Source organism: Puma concolor, chromosome A1 (genome assembly GCF_028749965.1).
Source record: "Puma concolor isolate L17-30 chromosome A1, mPumCon1.1.hap2, whole genome shotgun sequence".
Taxonomy (NCBI): domain Eukaryota; kingdom Metazoa; phylum Chordata; class Mammalia; order Carnivora; family Felidae; genus Puma; species Puma concolor.
In genome coordinates, this window is record NC_141667.1 from 214461932 (window position 1) to 214480200 (window position 18269).

The window sequence follows — 18269 nt, forward strand, 5'->3', positions numbered from 1 at the left end:
AAGTAGAATAGAGAAGCCTACTGAATTAGCTCTCATAAATAATAAATAGGTTGCATAGAGAAAAGACAGGATTCCCAAACACCTATAAAGCACACTTTGTATCTACATTTGTATCTAGTTGATTTTCATATAAACAACATCCTTTCAGGGAATTAACTGAACCGCTATGAAAAAGCAGAGGAACAGTATTAGTAAGTAAATCAAGACCAAAGGCATATCCGATAGTGATTAAGGTCTTACAATTAATCTATATGAACTACAAAGAATATAAAAATGAGACCCATCAAGAGAGAAAAACTCTAGAGCCTTTCATTAAAAATAAAACAAACCATTTACACAGAAGTATTTCAAAATTTATTTAAGTGTGTTCAAAAGAATATAAAAGATTTATTTTTTATCTTTTTCTCAAGTTTGTACCCTTGATTAAGTAGAGCTTAAAATCCAAAAAAATGCCCAAGATTCCCCAAACCTGATCTGAGAATTACGTAAGAGTTAGCTACTCAGAGAGATAAGCCTGTAGCACCCGTATAGCTCTTATACACCTGAAAGCAGCAAATGATTCCCTCCTTTTTCATCTTACTAACATGGCTGTAATTATACTTCCAATAAGACGTGAAACCAATGAGAAAAACAGTGCAACATTTCACTGGAAGTAGAAATTAAGTATGAGCTCAGCAATCAGCTCCTGCAAGCACGTGTAAATAATGACAGGGGAAAACGGGTCATTCCCACGTGTTCAGCTGAGTGAGTGGGCAGTTGAAGTCAAGGTGAAAACAGTAAGGATAAACAAAGCAGCATGAAGGAAAAGCATTGAGTGATGTTCTTCAAGGTCCGTTGACAAAGGACAGATGTAAGTAAATATTTCTCATACATCCTGGAAGCAAAAGAAAACAAAAATTAGTACAAGCAGCAAAACAAAATTCAAAACCTTTTAAAGTCCAATCTGAAGCTCCTTCAAAGAATACTCTTACTATATTGAGTTTAATGCCTATTTTTTAATGATTTAATGTCCCAGTGACATGTTTTAATTTTCAAGTCCCATTGCATTGGATTCACAAAATAGTCTCTGTCAACAATGTAATGGCTTGTTGAATGACAGCTCATCAGCTGTGTTCTTAGAGATAGGCTAACATAGGTCACCAATAATAGTGTTCGCAAATATTGTCACCCACCTCCATAGTTACAGCAAGGACAGGACAAGCACAGTGTGAAGCAGAACAATTTAAATGGAAATGTATGGAGTAGAATGGCGCCATATTATACAGCAGAAAGCTGACTTCTAAGGCGACCTTGAGTTAGGGAGATGGACTAAATGAGTTCCTTCTGCCCCCTACCATGTGCAAACGATCAAGAATTCTCCATCAGGCCACCAGAATGCTGGGGCCAAGTTAGACTTGGCATTCAGACTATTGCTGTTCTAACATTCTGGGAAACTAAAATCTCAGGTTGCCTCATAGGTCATGGCAAATGCTCAAATGCCCTTGAAGACATAGGATTTAGGGTTCCACAGCATTTCAAAGGGTCTCACCTACTGACATCAAAGAGAATTTGAAGTGATTCTTTCAACATCCTACCCTACGTACATCATGAAAAGTCGAGGGGTCGAGAAAACCAAAATTTTTTTAAATGTAACAGCAATTTTAAATTGTCAAAGAAAAAAATACATATATATAAAGCAATATGAGAAGAATGTGACTTAAATGTTAAAGATTTAAAGATAAAGATCAATCTCATTTGTCTACCCAAAATATACTTATTAAATGCCTGCTACTTAAGTGCTTATATGATGTTTCAAAAATCAAGTTTTTCTCTCTTTGGCTTTCATTATTGTTTTGTCATATTTTCTGCCTTCTTCCTTTTCTTCTTTTTGAGCCTTTTACTGATTCCAGTATTTCCTCCAAGCCCTATCTGTGAGCTCCTCTCGATCATTCCCAGGGTAGCTCAGGTGTCAGCAACCAACTTCTAAATAAATGACACAGTCTAAACACCTCTGTATACTAACATTTTGCCCACTTATTTACAAAATCTTCATATATGACTTCTTTCTTTTGTACGGTGTCCTTTGATGAACAGATGTTTCATTTTAATGCATATTTATCATTAGTTTTTGGTTTATAACTGGGGTCTTACAAAATCCTCAATTTTGTAGTCTATTCTAAAATCTAAAAAGTCTTCATTTCTACTTATAAGCCTTAATCCACCTGGAATTAACTGGTTACAATGCCATGTGGGTTCTCAATTTGTCCCGCCAGCAATTTGTTAAAGAGTTCATCTTCCCCCAATAATGTGCTCTGCCTTCTGTCATACATCAGAATTCCAGAAATGGCTGGGTCCACCTGGGCCAATTCCAGACCATATAAAATATTTAACTAAGTCCCCGTACATATTTCTTTATCTTTAGGAGTGAATTGGCTATTCTTGGTTCTTTGCTTTGATTAGGATTTAATGAAATCTATAGATAATTTGAGAGCTCATTCCTATTTCTACCCATTAAACAAGGTATAACTTCTTCATTCATTTGTTCCTTAGGGTCTTTCTATAAAAAATTTATATATATTTTTAAAGGTTATGTGCATTTTTGGTTTTATCTTTTTATTAAATTTTTTGTTTATTCACAATGTATAAAAATGAAGTGAGTTTTTACATATTGATCCTGCATCTACCAACATTGTTGGCTCCTCGTTTATTCTAATAACTTAAATATCAATTCCTTCAGATTTTCTGAGTAAATGATTGTATCATCTATTAATTATAAATGTTTCTTTTCCTTTCAACCTTTATATATGATTTAAAGGAAATGCTTTTGATGTATTTTTATTATAGAATTTCAATCAGTTTATTAGCTAAAGAAATGTCCTTTCTCTTCCTCCTTTGTTAGCAATTTTTACCACAAATGAGTATTGAAATTTATCAAGTTGTTTCTTTTTCCTGTATCTATTGAGATGATCATATGGTATTTTTCCTATAATTTATGAGATAAACCATCTCAGTTTTGTTTTTTAATTTGTGATAAATCTGTCAAAATTTGTGATATTTTCAATCTGTTTATGAGTGAGCTTACATACATATATTTTTTTCTGTATAGTGTTTGTGTAATTTTGATTCAAGTTATATTCACTTGCTTAATCCTTTGAGAGAATATTTTCTCTTTTTTCATTTATCTGGAAAACTTTCTAGACATTTGAAATTATCTGTTCCTTCAACATTTCGTACAACTTTTCTGCAATATGTCTAGGTCTGGTTTTTATTTTATGAAAAGACAGTGACAAATTAATTTAGATAGTGTTTACATCATTTTGAATTCTCACCAACAGTGTGTGAATGAACCTTTATCCCCACAGCTTTGCCAACAGAGTATATTGCCAAACTTTTGTTCTTTTGCCAAAATAATAGATGAGAAATGGTATTTTGATTTAATTCCTAATTCGAATTCCTTTTATTGTGATGAGTTCATTGAGTGCTTTAATTCCAAAGATTAAATTTCTTTATTCCTAGAAGTTCTATTTTGTTCTTTTTTCAAATCTTTTTGTTTGTCTTTGTCTCTTGTTTTCCCTTATTGTCTCAAATCCAAAATTTGGTCCATTGAATGTTTTATACATAGCTATTTTCAATTTGGTATCTAAGCATTTTGGCATATCAAATCATTTGGTCCTAAATCTTTGTTGTTTGGCCAACCTTCAATCACAGCCACCTGTTTCCTTGTGCCTGTGCTAAGTTCCAATTACTGTTTTATGCTTGGGATAGATCAGTGAGCAAAACAATCAAAGGACCCTGATTGACACAATACGGAACATGCATTATCACAGGGAGAGACTGACAGTAAACAGTCAACAATACATATAAGCAAACAATATTAGAAAGATGTAAGAAATTGCAGAGTGCCAGAGAAAAGGAAGTGGAAGTTGGAAAACGTATGGCTAGAGCCAGGGATGAGGGCACAGGTGGCAGCATTAAATAAATGGCCAAGGAAACCTCAATGGGGTGGAATTCTACAAAATGCTTGGAGAATAAATCATATGGAGAAAGGTACAGAAGGAGCAGCCAGTGCAAAGGCCTTAAGGTGAAAGCATCCAGGTCCTTAAGTTTTCAAAGAGAAGCAAGAAAACTAGCATGGCTGAGTGGAATAAGAAAGAAGGGCAGTGGCAGGAGAGCACCAGCGGGGTAAAGTGGGGTCTAGATCAGGTTGCACCCCGTAGGTGACTATATGGACTTTGGCTTTCACTCCATTGGATTTAGAGAGTCATGGGAGCCACTGGGGGATTTTAAGCAGGAAAGTGACAGGATCTGGCTTCTGCTCCAAAGGGATCACTCTTATATTGAGAATAGGTTCTAAGTGGCTAAGTGTGGAAGCAATGAAACCATCTTGGAGACTTTTTCGAGAATCTAGATAAACATAATGGAGGTTAGAAGCAGGGTAATAGTAGTGGAAGTGGTGAAAAGCTACTGGATTGTATATATTTTGAAGGAAAAGAAAAAAAAAGATCTGTTGATGGATCGGTTATGAGATGTGAGATGGGTTGTACCATTATATAAACAGCAAAGAGTGCAGATGGAGCCTTTGGGTAGAGCAGATCAAAGGTTTCCTTAGTAGGACAATCATGTCCTACCAAGTTTTAGACATGTGAAGGTTGAAATGTCCATTAGACATACAAGTAGAGATGTTGTGTGGACAAATCAATAATGCAAATCTGGAGTCAAGGAAGAGGTAGAGGCTGGAATTAGAAATGTGAGAGTATTAAGGGGAGCCTGGGTGGCTCATTCGGCTAAGTGTCTGACTTCAGCCTAGGTCATAATCTCGTGGTTCTCGAGTTCAAGCCCTGGGTCAGGCTCTGTGCTGACAGCTCAGAGCCTGGAGCCTGCTTCAGATTCTGTGTCTCCTGCTCTTTCTGCTCCTCCCCTGCTCATGTGCTTGCTCTCTCTCTCAAAAATAAACATTAAAAAATTAAAAAAAAAAAAAAAAGAAACACGGGAGTAATAAGCACAAAAATTGTATTTAACGTAATGGTAACCAATAAGGCCACCAAGGTATTAAGTGAACATAAAATTCTGAAGGCGGTCCAAGGTGGATCTCTGAGGTGCTCCAATGGTGAGAGGACAAGATGCAGGGGATTCAGCAAAGGAGAATGAAAAGGAGTAGCCACTGAGGTTGGTGGAAACTCAGGACAGACTAGTGCCCCAGAAGCCAAGTAAACAGTTTCAGAGAGGAGGGAATGACTCGCCATGACAAATGATGCTGGTACATCAAAAGACGAAAATTGAAAAATAACCACCGGACTCTGTAATGTGGACATTGTAAGTGACCATGACAAGAGCATTATGGTTGGATGGATAAGGTCTAAATTCTGATTTAAATAAGTGTAAGCGAAATGGGAACAAAGAAATTAGAAAAGCTGAAGGACAGATACCTCTTGGAGTTCTGCTTGAAAGAGGAACAAAGAAATAGAACAGTAGCAAGAGGGAGGGGGATATCAATATAATTTGTATCTCTATTTTATGCTGATGGGAATTTTCTAGTTGAGATGAATATTTGATGATTCAGAAGAGAGGGGAGTGTCATTAGAGCAAAGTCCCTCAGTAGGTGGAGGAGTAAGAATCTGGTCTCCAAGGAAAAACAGGCAAATAGGTAAGGATGTCTATAGGGAGGTAGAGTCGGGAGCCTGAAGAAACTCTCATCTTTGTCACAGCTTCCTTCAAGTAAGGGAAGAGCCGACAACCACTTTGGACTTGGTTCTGATTGTCCTACTAAGGAAACTTTAATAGCCTTCACTCCTCTCATGAGAAAATGGTGTTCCTTTCTTTTTACCCATGAAGAATCTAAGCAGAGAGTCATAGCTCACTTCCATAAGGCCTACCAATGGTCGGTGGTGAACCAGATTCCCAAATTCTCATTCCCTTAACAGCAGTCCATGTGGTATTCATTTACTCTCTCCCATTATCCTCCCCTCAATCCCAGGTATTTTTCTAAGTAGTTTCTAAATTTTGAGAGTTGGTAGGTAGAGGAGAGAACATGCAGAGAGTTCCCAAGTCCCGTCCAAAATCAAACTTCCAGTCGTGTTTCACGACATACAAATTCCACGAATTTGGATAACGTCTCAAACTCACTCACAATGCCCCATTTTCCACATGACTCCTACTCACATATTCTTATAAGGAAGTCAATAATTTGTAAATTGTAATTCATGATGGAAAGATACTGTGTTTTGATTCTTTTCTTGTTCTTCCATCTTGTCCCTATTCTCAATGCCACAGTGATACACGTGGGCACGCGTTATGGAAAGACATGCCCAGTGTATACACTGAAGAGAACTGTTAGATCTATCCATCAATTTTAACTACTAAATGCCTTTCAAGAAAACATCCATAAGATTTCCAACAGATTGTCTTCTCAAAAATTATCTTTTGTCCATCAAATATTTATTAAAGGGTGATCTCTAGAGTTTCCGGGCCAGCAAGCACTTGTTTTGTTGTATTTTACCAGTTTAAAGATCTCTACCTGTTCCATTTCTTTTAGTAGGTACATATGTACTTGGCTTAAATTAAATTATAAAACCCACTATAGTTAGTTTTGATTCTGTACGCGTTGCAAACCCTGCAATCATACATTCAGAAGATCTGGTGTGGGTTCGATGATATATTGTGCACACAAAACACATTAAACACATATTACAACACAGTTGCAATGATTTCTTCACAGAAATCCAGAAAGACATTTCATTTTCAGAAAGTGCCTTTTGCTGTAGGGTTTTTTAAAAATCATTTTGTAGTGAAAAATTAAATACTGGTTTCTTTGATGTGGTCGTTTCACCGAAAGACTATATTACTAGAGAATGCTTACTATTTTTATAACCATATTGCACTTAAAGTCTTCTTGAAGATTTTTTTTTTCATTTGTTTTTGTTGTAGGGTCTGGGAAAGGGGTGATAAAAAAAAATCCTTACAGTCCAGGCAATTACCCTGAGAGCAAAGGGCAGGTGTCATTTTTTATTGTGATTGGCCAGAGCTGAAACCTGGACTTTCTCCTTCTCTCTAGAAACTATTGTGGAATTTACAGTAATCACCCTGGCTGACTGCCCATCACACAGCTGAACAGCACACCAAAAAAATAATATCTTGGGAGAAGGCCCAACATATTTTTAAAATTCTCATTGTTTTTACTTTTCAAAGATTTTTTTTTAAGAGACAAGAAAAAACTCACCCAGCTGTTACCACTATTCATATTGCAATGGCCTCCAAAGTGCTCGAAGCCACCTGGTTGACTTTTGCCTTGGAGTCGGTCCAGAAAAGCATTATTTACCCTTTAAAACAATGAAAAATGTGTGTAAGTGGAAAGCGTGCTACAGGGCTGAGAGATTTTTGAGAACCTAAGGTGCTGTATGAACTGACCATGGGGATTGCTTTCCCCTACCCCCACCGCTTAGAAGAAATCTACAGAAACTTCTTCTCACATTAACCATATGACAATATGACAGGCTGTTAATAGCCATCGGCTGGAGCTGGTGCCAGATGTGGGCAGAGGGGGAACAGTTCTGAACTTTAGAGCTTCATTCCCTCATCTTCTACCAGTTCAACAAGAGCTTTGTTCCCGAGCAACTGTCTCCTCGCGGGCCATGCCAGGTGTGAGCTCCGGAGGCTGAAGGAAGACGGAACCTTCAGCAAGACCTAAAACGTGAAGGGGAACCCGAAGTAGCTCTGTGGCATTGCTGCTGCAACACAGATGTCCCTCCCGTATGCCCTGTACCCCACTGTCAGTCTCGCTAAAGTAAATCCTGTAAGTGAAGAGTAGAAGCAAAATGGGAAGAGAGTATAAGAAAGGGGAAATATCAGAAGAGGGAAACTCGACCTTTCAAAAGAAAGAATGGGCAGAGCTTTCCCTAGTGTTTGGTGATGCTTGCAGCAACTGATTTCAAAAATTAAATTTAACACATAGGAGTTGACACCTTAAGGAAAGGCAAGAAAATGATTATCATAAAGGTCAGAATACAACCGATGGTTGTATTCTACTTCTAGAGCTGGCTACTTAGAGCCTCCCCCTATAATTAATCCATGGACTTTCCTGTGTGTTACATAGTACAACTTTTGAATTAAAAAATGTAAATTAGGGGCGCCTGGATGGCTCAGTCAGTTAAGCATCCAGCTCTTGGTTTTGGCTCATGATCTCATGATTCATGAGTTCGGACCCCACTTTGGGTTCTGTGCTGGCCGCATGGAGCCTGCTTGGGATTCTCCCTCCCTCTCTCTTCCCTCCCCCACTCATACTGTGTCTATCTCAAAATAAACAAACAAACTTAAAAAAAAAAAAAGTAAATTAAAGGCAACACCATGCTCTCTCAGTTGCCCATGTATTGTTGAGTCAGGGACGTGGAAGCTGAAGAAACAATGCTGTAATAGGTACCCTATGATATCAACTGATTCTTAAGGAATAGCATCATTAAGACCACAAGCTTCTTGGCAGAAACAGGTCTGGCGCATCTGGGCGGCTCAGTCAGTTGAGCACCCGACTTCAGCTCAAGTCATGACCTCGCAGTTCGTAAGTTCAAGCCCCATATCCGGCTCACTGCTGTCAGCCTGTCAGTGCAGACCCAGCTTCAGATCCTCTGTCCCCTCTCTCTGCCCCTTCCCCACTTGTGCTCTCCCCAAAATAATAAAATATTTTAAAAGAAAAGAAACACAGTGCCTGATGCATAGCAGCAGATCAGTATATGTTTATGGAAGGAAGGGTAGGCAGGCCCCATTCACAGCCTCCTTTTCAGTCATGAAGATTAACAGAAAGTAGTCATGGTGGGTGGCTATAAGTCAATGACTGGGGAATTTGGGAACCTTGAGGATAATGACTGCTGGGTGGCAAAGCCAGAGGCTGGGTTTGTTTTGTGCCTAGCTAAAATGTTCAGTGCTAGCTAAAATGCCAACTGCACGTTGACCCAGAATGCTCTCTCTGGCTTACTGGGTTGCTATTTTCTCAACAACTTCAAGACCTATCAGGTGGTAGTCCCATCTTAGCTGCTAGAAAGGTTTTTCTTTTTTCCTCTCTCACCATAAAGTATACCCAAGTGCCATATTCTAGTCAGCCTGGTTCACTGAAGAGTATGATATTTATGTCCCCTTTTCTAGACTTCTCAGCATGCAGATTGAACAGTATGTTACTGAGCTAGAGACCTGAATATTAAGAGAAATCCGACCCTTAAAAGTAGATCTACCCCCTATGATCAGTAATTGTGCTACTGGGTATTCACCCAAGGAATACAAAAACACTAATTTAAAGGGAAACATGAACCCCTATGTTTATTGAAGTATTATCTACAATAGCCAAACTATGGAAGCAGCCCAAGTGTCCATTGATAGATGAATGGATAAAGAGGTTGTGTGTGTGTGTGTGTGTGTGTGTGTGTGTATACACATGTATATGTATATGTATATGTGTATGTGTATATGTGTATATATATATATATATATATACACACACACATATACACACACATATGTGTATACACACACACACACACACACACACACACACACACACACACACACGGGACTATTATTCAGCCATCAAAAAGAATGAAATCTTGCCATTTGCAACAACACGGATGGAGGTAGAGTTATAGTGCCGAGAGAAATAAATCAGAGAAAGACAAATACCATGTGATTTCACTCATATGTGGAATTTAAGAAACAAAACAAGCAAAGGGAAAAAGAGAGACCGAGAGAGAGAGAGAGAGAGGAAAACCAAGGAACAAGCTCTTAACTATCACGAATAAGCATGGTTACCACAGGGGAGGTGGGTGGGGTATGGATAAAATAGATGATAGAGATTAAAGAGTACACTTATCATGATGAAAAAGAAAAGAGAGAGAAAACTGATCCTCATCCTCCTTAACCACACAACCAAGGGTATTCTGGATTGCCCATGTGCCTGGGACTGTTTTCATCTAGTATTTTTGTCAGCAAAGATGGGCTTTCCTTCCACATCCCCCATCCACCCCACATCCAAACCACTAGAAGTTTTGTTGACTCTACCCGCTAAACACATCCTGAATTCACCCATTTCTTTCCATGGCCATCATTCTAGTCCAAATCATTATCCTCTCAGGCCTTGCTTTTGCTTCCACTCCCACCCTCTATAATTTGGTCTCCACACAACCACCTGACTAAATTATAAAAGAGATCATGCCTTCCTTTTGCTTAAAACCCTCCTATGATTTCCCATTAGTCTTAGAATAAAATCACTGGCTTCCAAAACCTTGTGCTTCCTGGCTCCCGCCAACCTCATTTCACCGTATTCTCTTCCTCACCATCTACAATCCAATCACTAAAGACTCAAACTCCAAAGTCACTCCCACTTTAGGGCCTTTGCATTTTCTCCCATACCAGATGACAGGGGACATCTAAGTGTATACTTTGGACCCCAATCTCTATGTGATGGTCTCTCGTCCTTTCATGTTACCTCTTCATGGAGGAACTATGACCTCCCATCTCTCCCTTAATCTCACCCCGGATGTGTTCCTCACGGTACATATCATTGTCTGAAATACCACTGCTATCAACCTGTTGGCTTCTATTTCTCGTCTCCCGATTGTAATTTCCATGCAGTCAGGGATGTTCTCTGCTATTTTACGCCTGTTCCCAGTGCCTAGAACAAAGCCTTCACACAGTGTGCCTTGATATGTAAAAGGTGAATACATGAATCATGCAGGTGCGTGGTCCCCACATCTGTCTGCTTCTGTGACTGCAGTTGCATCGTGAAACCCCCAAAGGTGGTGAGTACCAGCTGAAGAACAGCCCGTCGTCCACTGCTCTCAGTTTGCTCACACACTGGGAGGACTGATGGCTTGTCATGTAAGCAAGTGGTATGATTCACTTCTGAGCACCAGTTACTAAGAGGACATCACTTACTAAAGAGATTGAATTCTCAGTAGGAATCAAGAAAAACAAACAAAAGAAAAAGTACCTGTTTATATAGTTTTGTTTACTAGCGTTAGAAAGTGCATGACCTTTCTGCACTACTCTGCAGTACTCTGGATTTTCTTCTAAGGGTTAATATCGATAAAAACTGGGGCACCTGGGTGGCTCAGTCGGTTGAGCGTCTGACTTCGGCTCAGGTCATGATCTCACGGTTCGTGAGTTCAAGCCCCGCGTCAGGCTCTGTGCTGCCAGCTCAGGGCCTGGAGCCTGCTTTGAATTCTGTCTCTCCCTCTCTCTCTGCTCCTCCCCTGCTCACACTCTCTCTCTCAAAAGTGAATAAAGATTTAAAAAATATATATATATGGATAAAATCTACTTAAGGATGGTTCAAGTTTCAATAAATTGATTCAATTCACTCCAGTTTGCAGCTCATGGCCCAGATCCTTTCAAGTCCTTGACCCTCATGCTTTGTCTTTTCTTTCTGAGGTTTCAACTTTCTTCTCTTACTCAAAAAGTTATGATGGGTCAGGTTCAGGTGCAGCCAAGCTCAGTCAGTATTGGATACACTGAAAAACTTGTGAGGAATACCATAAACTTTCTCTTATAAAACTCACCTCTAAACAGTAGAAAGCACATTGTCTTTTTGACTCCAATAAAATTATGTCCCTGGAGAAAATCTAACTTACGTCACACACACACACACACACACACACACACACACACACACACACACACACAGTTAGTGTTGCTGCCCTCAGCAGAAATGGTCACAGCATTTTATTCGTTATAAGACTACCAAATGAGTATTTTCATATAATATGGGAAAGCTCACTATAAACTCTAAAGCCCAATACAAACACACACTGTCTTCAAAAACTGATTAAGAACATAAAATATGTGTGTAAAACCTTGATCAGTTATCTCAAAACTGGTTACTGAGTTTATTGCCCAGAGAGATATCCTATTAAATTTGTATCTATATTTAACTAGAATCCATAAAAAGAGAAAATAAAGTATAGAAAATAAATAGTTCCCCCCCCCCAAATATTTAGGTATGCAGCAGTATGGAAATACACTTAAAGAATGAGGGCCAAGTTTCCTATAACAAGAAAGTAATCCTTTCCACCTCTGATCAAATGACTTGCATTTTTATCTGAGGCCCATTGAAGATGAATTTCTTAGCAACAGGGCCTATTAATGTGACATATCACACTATCTTTAAGATGTTTAAAGCTTTACAATCCAATCAGTCCTCAGAAATAAAGAGAAATAAGGGGGGGGGGGAGAAATAAAGAGAAATAACTGGCTACCACTAACAACCGGTGTTAAAGAAATACACTATTTAGTTTTAAATTTTTTTAACGTTTATTTATTTATTATTGAGAGACAGAGAGAAACAGAGCATGAGCATGGGAGGGGCACAGAAAGGAGGAGACCCAGAACCCGAAGCAGGCTCCCGGCTCTGAGCTGTCAGCACAGAGCCCGACACAGGGCTCAAGCTCACAAACTGTGAGATCATGACCTGAGCCGAAGTCGGATGCTTAACCGACTGAGCCACCCAGGCGCCCCTATTTAGTTTTTTTAATAGAAAGAATTTTAAACAGAAAATGAGAAAAACCAATAAGAGACTAAGCTAGTTTATAACCTACTTTATTAAAATAGAAACAAAAACAAAGGTAGCAGTAACCGTTACCCCTTACCTAACAAAATAGCCTAACCAGTGTCTCAGAGTTTTGATGTTTTCTTTTAATTGGAAAAAAACATATAAATTCACATTTGACATTTTAAAACTATTTTGACTGGATTATGGAAGCACAATAATAATCCAGTCAAAAGAATATGAGTACCCATCCATAGTTCACAGCTTCAGCAGAATCGGGAGCTTCCGTGAACACTTTTTAAAGTCTCAATTACAAAATGAAAGCACCACAATTTAAAACCACACATTAGCAACAGTGGGAAGGTTAAACCTGTAAGTGAAAGCACTCGGTTTTAGAAAAAGAATTTGCTCCTTTAGATCTCGAGAGCCTCTACATTAAATACTTCTGAGATCTTCAACCACACTGCAATAAACTAGGATAACCCAAGTGCCCCCAGGAGAATCCTAGAATAAGGATAGATATGACAGGTATCTATCATATCAGTATACCAATGTGAGTCAGTATACCAGGCCAATATCAGTATGATATTTTACTGGGTGTTAGGAATAAGACAGAGAGTACTTGAAATTTGCTTAGTGGTTCTATTTTAAGCTATTTTCCCCAATATGTTAGTCAATATAAGATAGTTCTTGTCTGAGCTTTCGTATGAGTATCTCAGCATCTGGATGAGTTCAATTATTCTAAAATGGTCTACAAACAGTAAAGGATCATCTCAAATTAAATGCTTTGTTCCCTGGGAGGCAAATTAAGTATAACCCAAATAAATAGCTTAAGAGCATGATTCTGTTTTCTAGTGTGAATTTATGCCACCTATCCAGAAAAACTGCATTGTGTGTGTGTGTGTGTGTGTGTGTGTGTGTGTGCGCACGCGCGCCCACGCGTGTAACAGTGGGCATCCTCATATACATATAATACCCAATAATATAAAGATTAAAAAGGTAATACAGGTTCTAAAACACATTCAATATAACTATAGTGATGTCTTAAAACAACTGCAGAAACTTTATAAGTAATTGTTTTAACCAAAGATGCTAATTTTATTAGCCATTTATACCTCTTGTGTTCAGCCTGGTGGGTTCTGGTTCTCTCTTCCTCCTGTTGCTGCCGGTTAAATTCCAGTAATTCACTCTAAGAACAATAAAAGTTTTAAAATATGGCTTTCGAGTAACATGGTTGTACAGAAGATACCCAAATCAATTACATATTTAACCTTAGCTGGTATAATATTTCATTTTTGAAACTCTTACTTAAGTACCATTTCCATGTGAATTTTCTTATATAACTAGGTAGCAAAAATGATTGTGCCTCAGTCAAACAATAGCTCTGTGAGTGTAAAATCGTAAGATTAAAAAGCCAGTGTGCATGCTCAAGATATTAGACTAATAGGTGCAACATACACAGAGGAAAAGGCAATAGGCAATATGAGTCAAACTCACCTGTGTCTTACAAAGAAAAATCAAATTAGTTCTTGAAGAAATGCCACACAGTACTATTTCCGGGTATTTCTCTAGCATTTCTTTCCCCCAAAATTTATAGTAACTTGCAAACAAATGTTGGACTCAATTTTGTAGTACAATTCCATTGGTAAAACATCCTTCATCCTGGAAAATAACCAACTTACCGATTATTGACTCGTTACTTCTAATACCAGCAGAACTCAGGACTCCCTGGAGGGGTACTTTGCTTCAGGTAGGAGATCATGTTACTACAACTAGATCTCTGCTTCTGACATTCCAATTATTCTCTTAGAAGAGGCAACTTCCAAACTTTGTTACTCTGTTTCTGATATTAAACCAAAGAACTAGGTGCCAGGATTTCTCCAGTACTGAACTGCCTCCCTTGAGGCAGACTGATTTTTAACCTCTTCTCAAAAACAGAAAAAGGCAAAGGGAAGAGAGTTATCAGGACCGTGTCATAAATTAATGCCGGAGTCAGAGAATTTTCTGGTAGAGAAAATATTGACACGTCTTGATAAAAACATACCAACACATGTATTTTTAACCCTAAAACTTCCTTAATTAAAAGTATAAAGTAAATCCAAAGTCCAGACTGACATTTTGTATTTTTGTTAACTTTATTCAGAGGCCTTCTGACATGCTATAGTCCTCAAAATAAAGAGACTGGTTTTATATACTGTGATATTCCACATATATTACTTGTCAATCCATAAAGCACACTATTTAATTCTAATTCCTATCTAGCACCATCAACAAGGGAAAAAGGGTTTTCTAAATAACTGAATAATATTCACTTAACTATTCTACAGGCATTTGTGCTACAGACTCACTTTTCTACAATGGCATGAAGTCCACTTAACTATTCTACAAGCCTTGTGCTAGAGACTCACTTTTCTACAATGGCATGAAGTCATTTATTTCATTTTATTTTTTGTCACTATAATACATGTACCTAGTTTTAAAAGTCTACCAAGCAACGTGCTAGTTATTAATACTACCAAGGCTTAGGGGCGCCTGGGTGGCGCAGTCGGTTAAGCGTCCAACTTCAGCCAGGTCACGATCTCGCGGTCCGGGAGTTCGGGCCCCGCGTCGGGCTCTGGGCTGATGGCTCAGAGCCTGGAGCCTGTTTCCGATTCTGTGTCTCCCTCTCTCTCTGCCCCTCCCCCGTTCATGCTCTGTCTCTCTCTGTCCCAAAAATAAATTTAAAAAATGTTGAAAAAAAAAATTTAATACTACCAAGGCTTATACAAAAATAAAAGGGGGCACATGGGTGGCTCAGTCAGATAAGCGACCCACTAATTTTGACTCAGGTCATGATCTCACAGTTCTTGAGTTCAAGCCCCGCATTGGGTGCTGCACTGGCAGCCCAGAGCCTGCTTAGGATTCTCTCTCTCCCCTGCTGTCTCTGCCACTCCCCCACACACCCTGTCTCTGTCTCTCTTAAAATAAATAAATAAACTTAAAAAAAAAAAAAGAAGAAGAAGAAGCTCCTGTCCTCCCCATCAACCACAGAATCACTTTCTTTCTTTCTCTTTTTTTTTTTTTTTAAACATTTATTTATTTTTGAGAGACAGAGTGAGGCAGAGTGTGAGTGCAGGAGGGGCAGAGGGAGGTGGCGCACAGAATCCGAAGCAGGCTCCAGGCTCTGAGCTGTCAGCACAGAGTCCAATGTGGGGCTCAAACCCACAGACCATGAGACTGTGACCTGAGCCGGAGTCAGACGCTAAACCAACTGAGCCACCCCGGCGCCCCTCCCACAGAATCACTTTCAATTCCTGTGTGTCGTTTCACCTCTCAATTGCCTCCTTCTTAATAGCATGCAAAGTTTTCTATGTCTTAACTTTTAAAAAACATATTATCTTTTGACTTCCTGCTATGGGAGAAGATTTATGTCTCTATTACTACCCCCATCCCAGTCCCAACTTCCCCTCCCAAGTACATCACCTTCCTCAGCCCTCATCTTTACCACGTTTTCCAACATTCGTTGTGGCAAGGGAGGGGCTCCTGGGGTCCTACAGGTCCTCATTTAGACTTTCAATTCATCATCATCTTTTCAACCCCAGCTCTGGATGCACCAGGTGCCTCCAATTCCAGAATGGCACTGGGACTGCTTCAACTGGCACCTCACTACATCTTGCAAATGAGTTTTGGCTTTTTCTGCTCTACTTTTCAGCTCCCGAAATTCTGCCGATTTCTTTTCTTTGCGGCAATTGCTGGCCTGTTGTTTTTTTTTTTTTTTTTTTGCTCTTCCTGGCTTATGGCTTTAATTTTTTTTTTTCCTTTATCATCTTTTCGATGGGATTTGGGGAGGGGGGACTGGAGGTAAGCAAATGAAAATTTTTTCAAGGAACAATGCTTAACCAGGACTTAACATTTTCAAACAAAAATGTTACCAGAATTCTGTTATTTGTTCCTTACAGTAATTCCCAAAGGTAGGCAGAAAAGTAAGGTATTATCTGATGAGTGAATGAATTGAGTGCAGATTATGCTCCTTGAACAGATGAGGGAACAAGATCAGAAACTCCGTTTAACTTATCAAGAACTAAATGGCTCATTAGTAGCAAAAGAAAGACTAAAGTTTAGGCTTTTTTTGTATCTAGTGTCTCTTGCAAGTTGCATCCAAAACAGGCAGTTAAGATTAAGGATAACTCGTCAGTAGTTCATCACACTCAAGTATAAACGCCACATCCAGAAATATAGCACCCACTGACACTCAAAAGTTCTAACAGAGCGGGGCGCCTGGGTGGCGCAGTCGGTTAAGCGTCCGACTTCAGCCAGGTCACGATCTCGCGGTCCGTGAGTTCAAGCCCCGCATCGGGCTCTGGGCTGATGGCTCAGAGCCTGGAGCCTGTTTCCGATTCTGTGTCTCCCTCTCTCTCTGCCCCTCCCCCGTTCATGCTCTGTCTCTCTCTGTCCCAAAAATAAATAAACGTTGAAAAAAAAAAAAAATTTAAAAAAAAAAAAAAAAAAAAAAAAAGTTCTAACAGAGCATATCCAGCCTAAATCAAAATCCCTCTTGCCAAAGGATGCCAACTCTTCTCACATGCATTTCTCCAACAAGCAACTTCTGATATCCAGCCCATCCTAAGTTTAATAGCATGAATTCTGAACAAATTAAATTCTCATCAGCTTGAAACATGAGACAAAAACTATACAAGGCATATATTCTGAGTATATGTGAATACTATTATGCATTGCTTTAAAATATTTTTTCAGCCTTGGCAAAATGATTCTGAAATTCATCTGGAAAAAAGCTAATAGGCAATCATACCATGAAAAACAGAAAAGAAAGGAGAGAGATCAGCTTCGCCAAATATGAAAACATATCATGAAACTGCGGCAATTAAAACAATCTGACTGAGGCCAGAAACCCGTGGAAATGTAGTTTACCATAAAGTTGTATGCTAAATGCATGCAGGAGAGCCAATTCAACGAATGACAAGGAACTAGCCAACTGTTGTGAGAAAAATTAAAACTAGATTTTTAAAATATCAAAATAAATTTTATAGAGGTCTAACACTTGAACTTAGAAGATGGAGCCACAGGAGTCTTTAAAGGAGGCAGAGGTAAATTTATTTATAAATGTGGAACAAGGAAGTTTCTGAAATCATCAAGGAAAATTATTGATAAATGTGGTTGCATAAACACTTCAAAGCTGCCACTGGGAAAAATTCCATAAACAAAATTAGAAAACAAAAAATTTTTATAACCCATATAGGCTAATTCAATTATTCTTTCATTCACTCAACAACACCTGAATGCTTATCATGAGCCAGGTGTGGATCTATGTGATGGGATACAATAATGAACAAGACAGATGAGATCCATGATTAAGAGTTTCTACTCTAGAAAAAGAGAAACCCACAAACAAGTGGGAAATATATACAGTTGTAATCCTATGCAGAGGATTAAACACACTGAGGTGAGACTCAGTTACAATTTTAGATCAAGGCTCAAGAAAGGTCTGAGGAGGTTGATAAGACTTCATCTAAACTAATGAGAAAAAACAAAAACAAAAACAAAAAAACAACCAAACAGAAAAAGAACCAAAGGATGGGAAGAGAATATTCACAAATAAAGTACAGATTGCTTATAAATTCAAAATGGTCCTCATCTTCACACACAATCCAAGAAATATCGGAACAAGGAGAGAAAACTTTTCTATCATACTGGCAAAAACTAGAAAAGATTGACAGGGAATCAAGCACACTCAAGCACTTTGGTGGTACATCTAAATTAGTGAAAACCAATT

At 38.7% G+C, this 18269-nt stretch overlaps 1 protein-coding gene across 3 annotated transcripts in view; it reads right to left on the reverse strand.

Moving 5' to 3' along the window:
- Positions 1–331: 331 nt before the first annotated feature.
- Positions 332–18269, reverse strand: part of EPSTI1 (epithelial stromal interaction 1) — a 99310-nt gene continuing 81372 nt past the window's right edge. For all 3 annotated transcript variants that reach the window (XM_086711544.1, XM_086711537.1, XM_025924354.2), the window contains 3 exons: positions 13615–13688; positions 7196–7295; positions 332–874 (listed from right to left, as the gene is read on the reverse strand). In XM_086711544.1, the coding sequence (XP_086567670.1) occupies positions 866–874; positions 7196–7295; positions 13615–13688 (183 nt within the window). In that variant the 3' untranslated portion in view covers positions 332–865. The remainder of the gene's footprint in view (positions 875–7195; positions 7296–13614; positions 13689–18269) is intronic.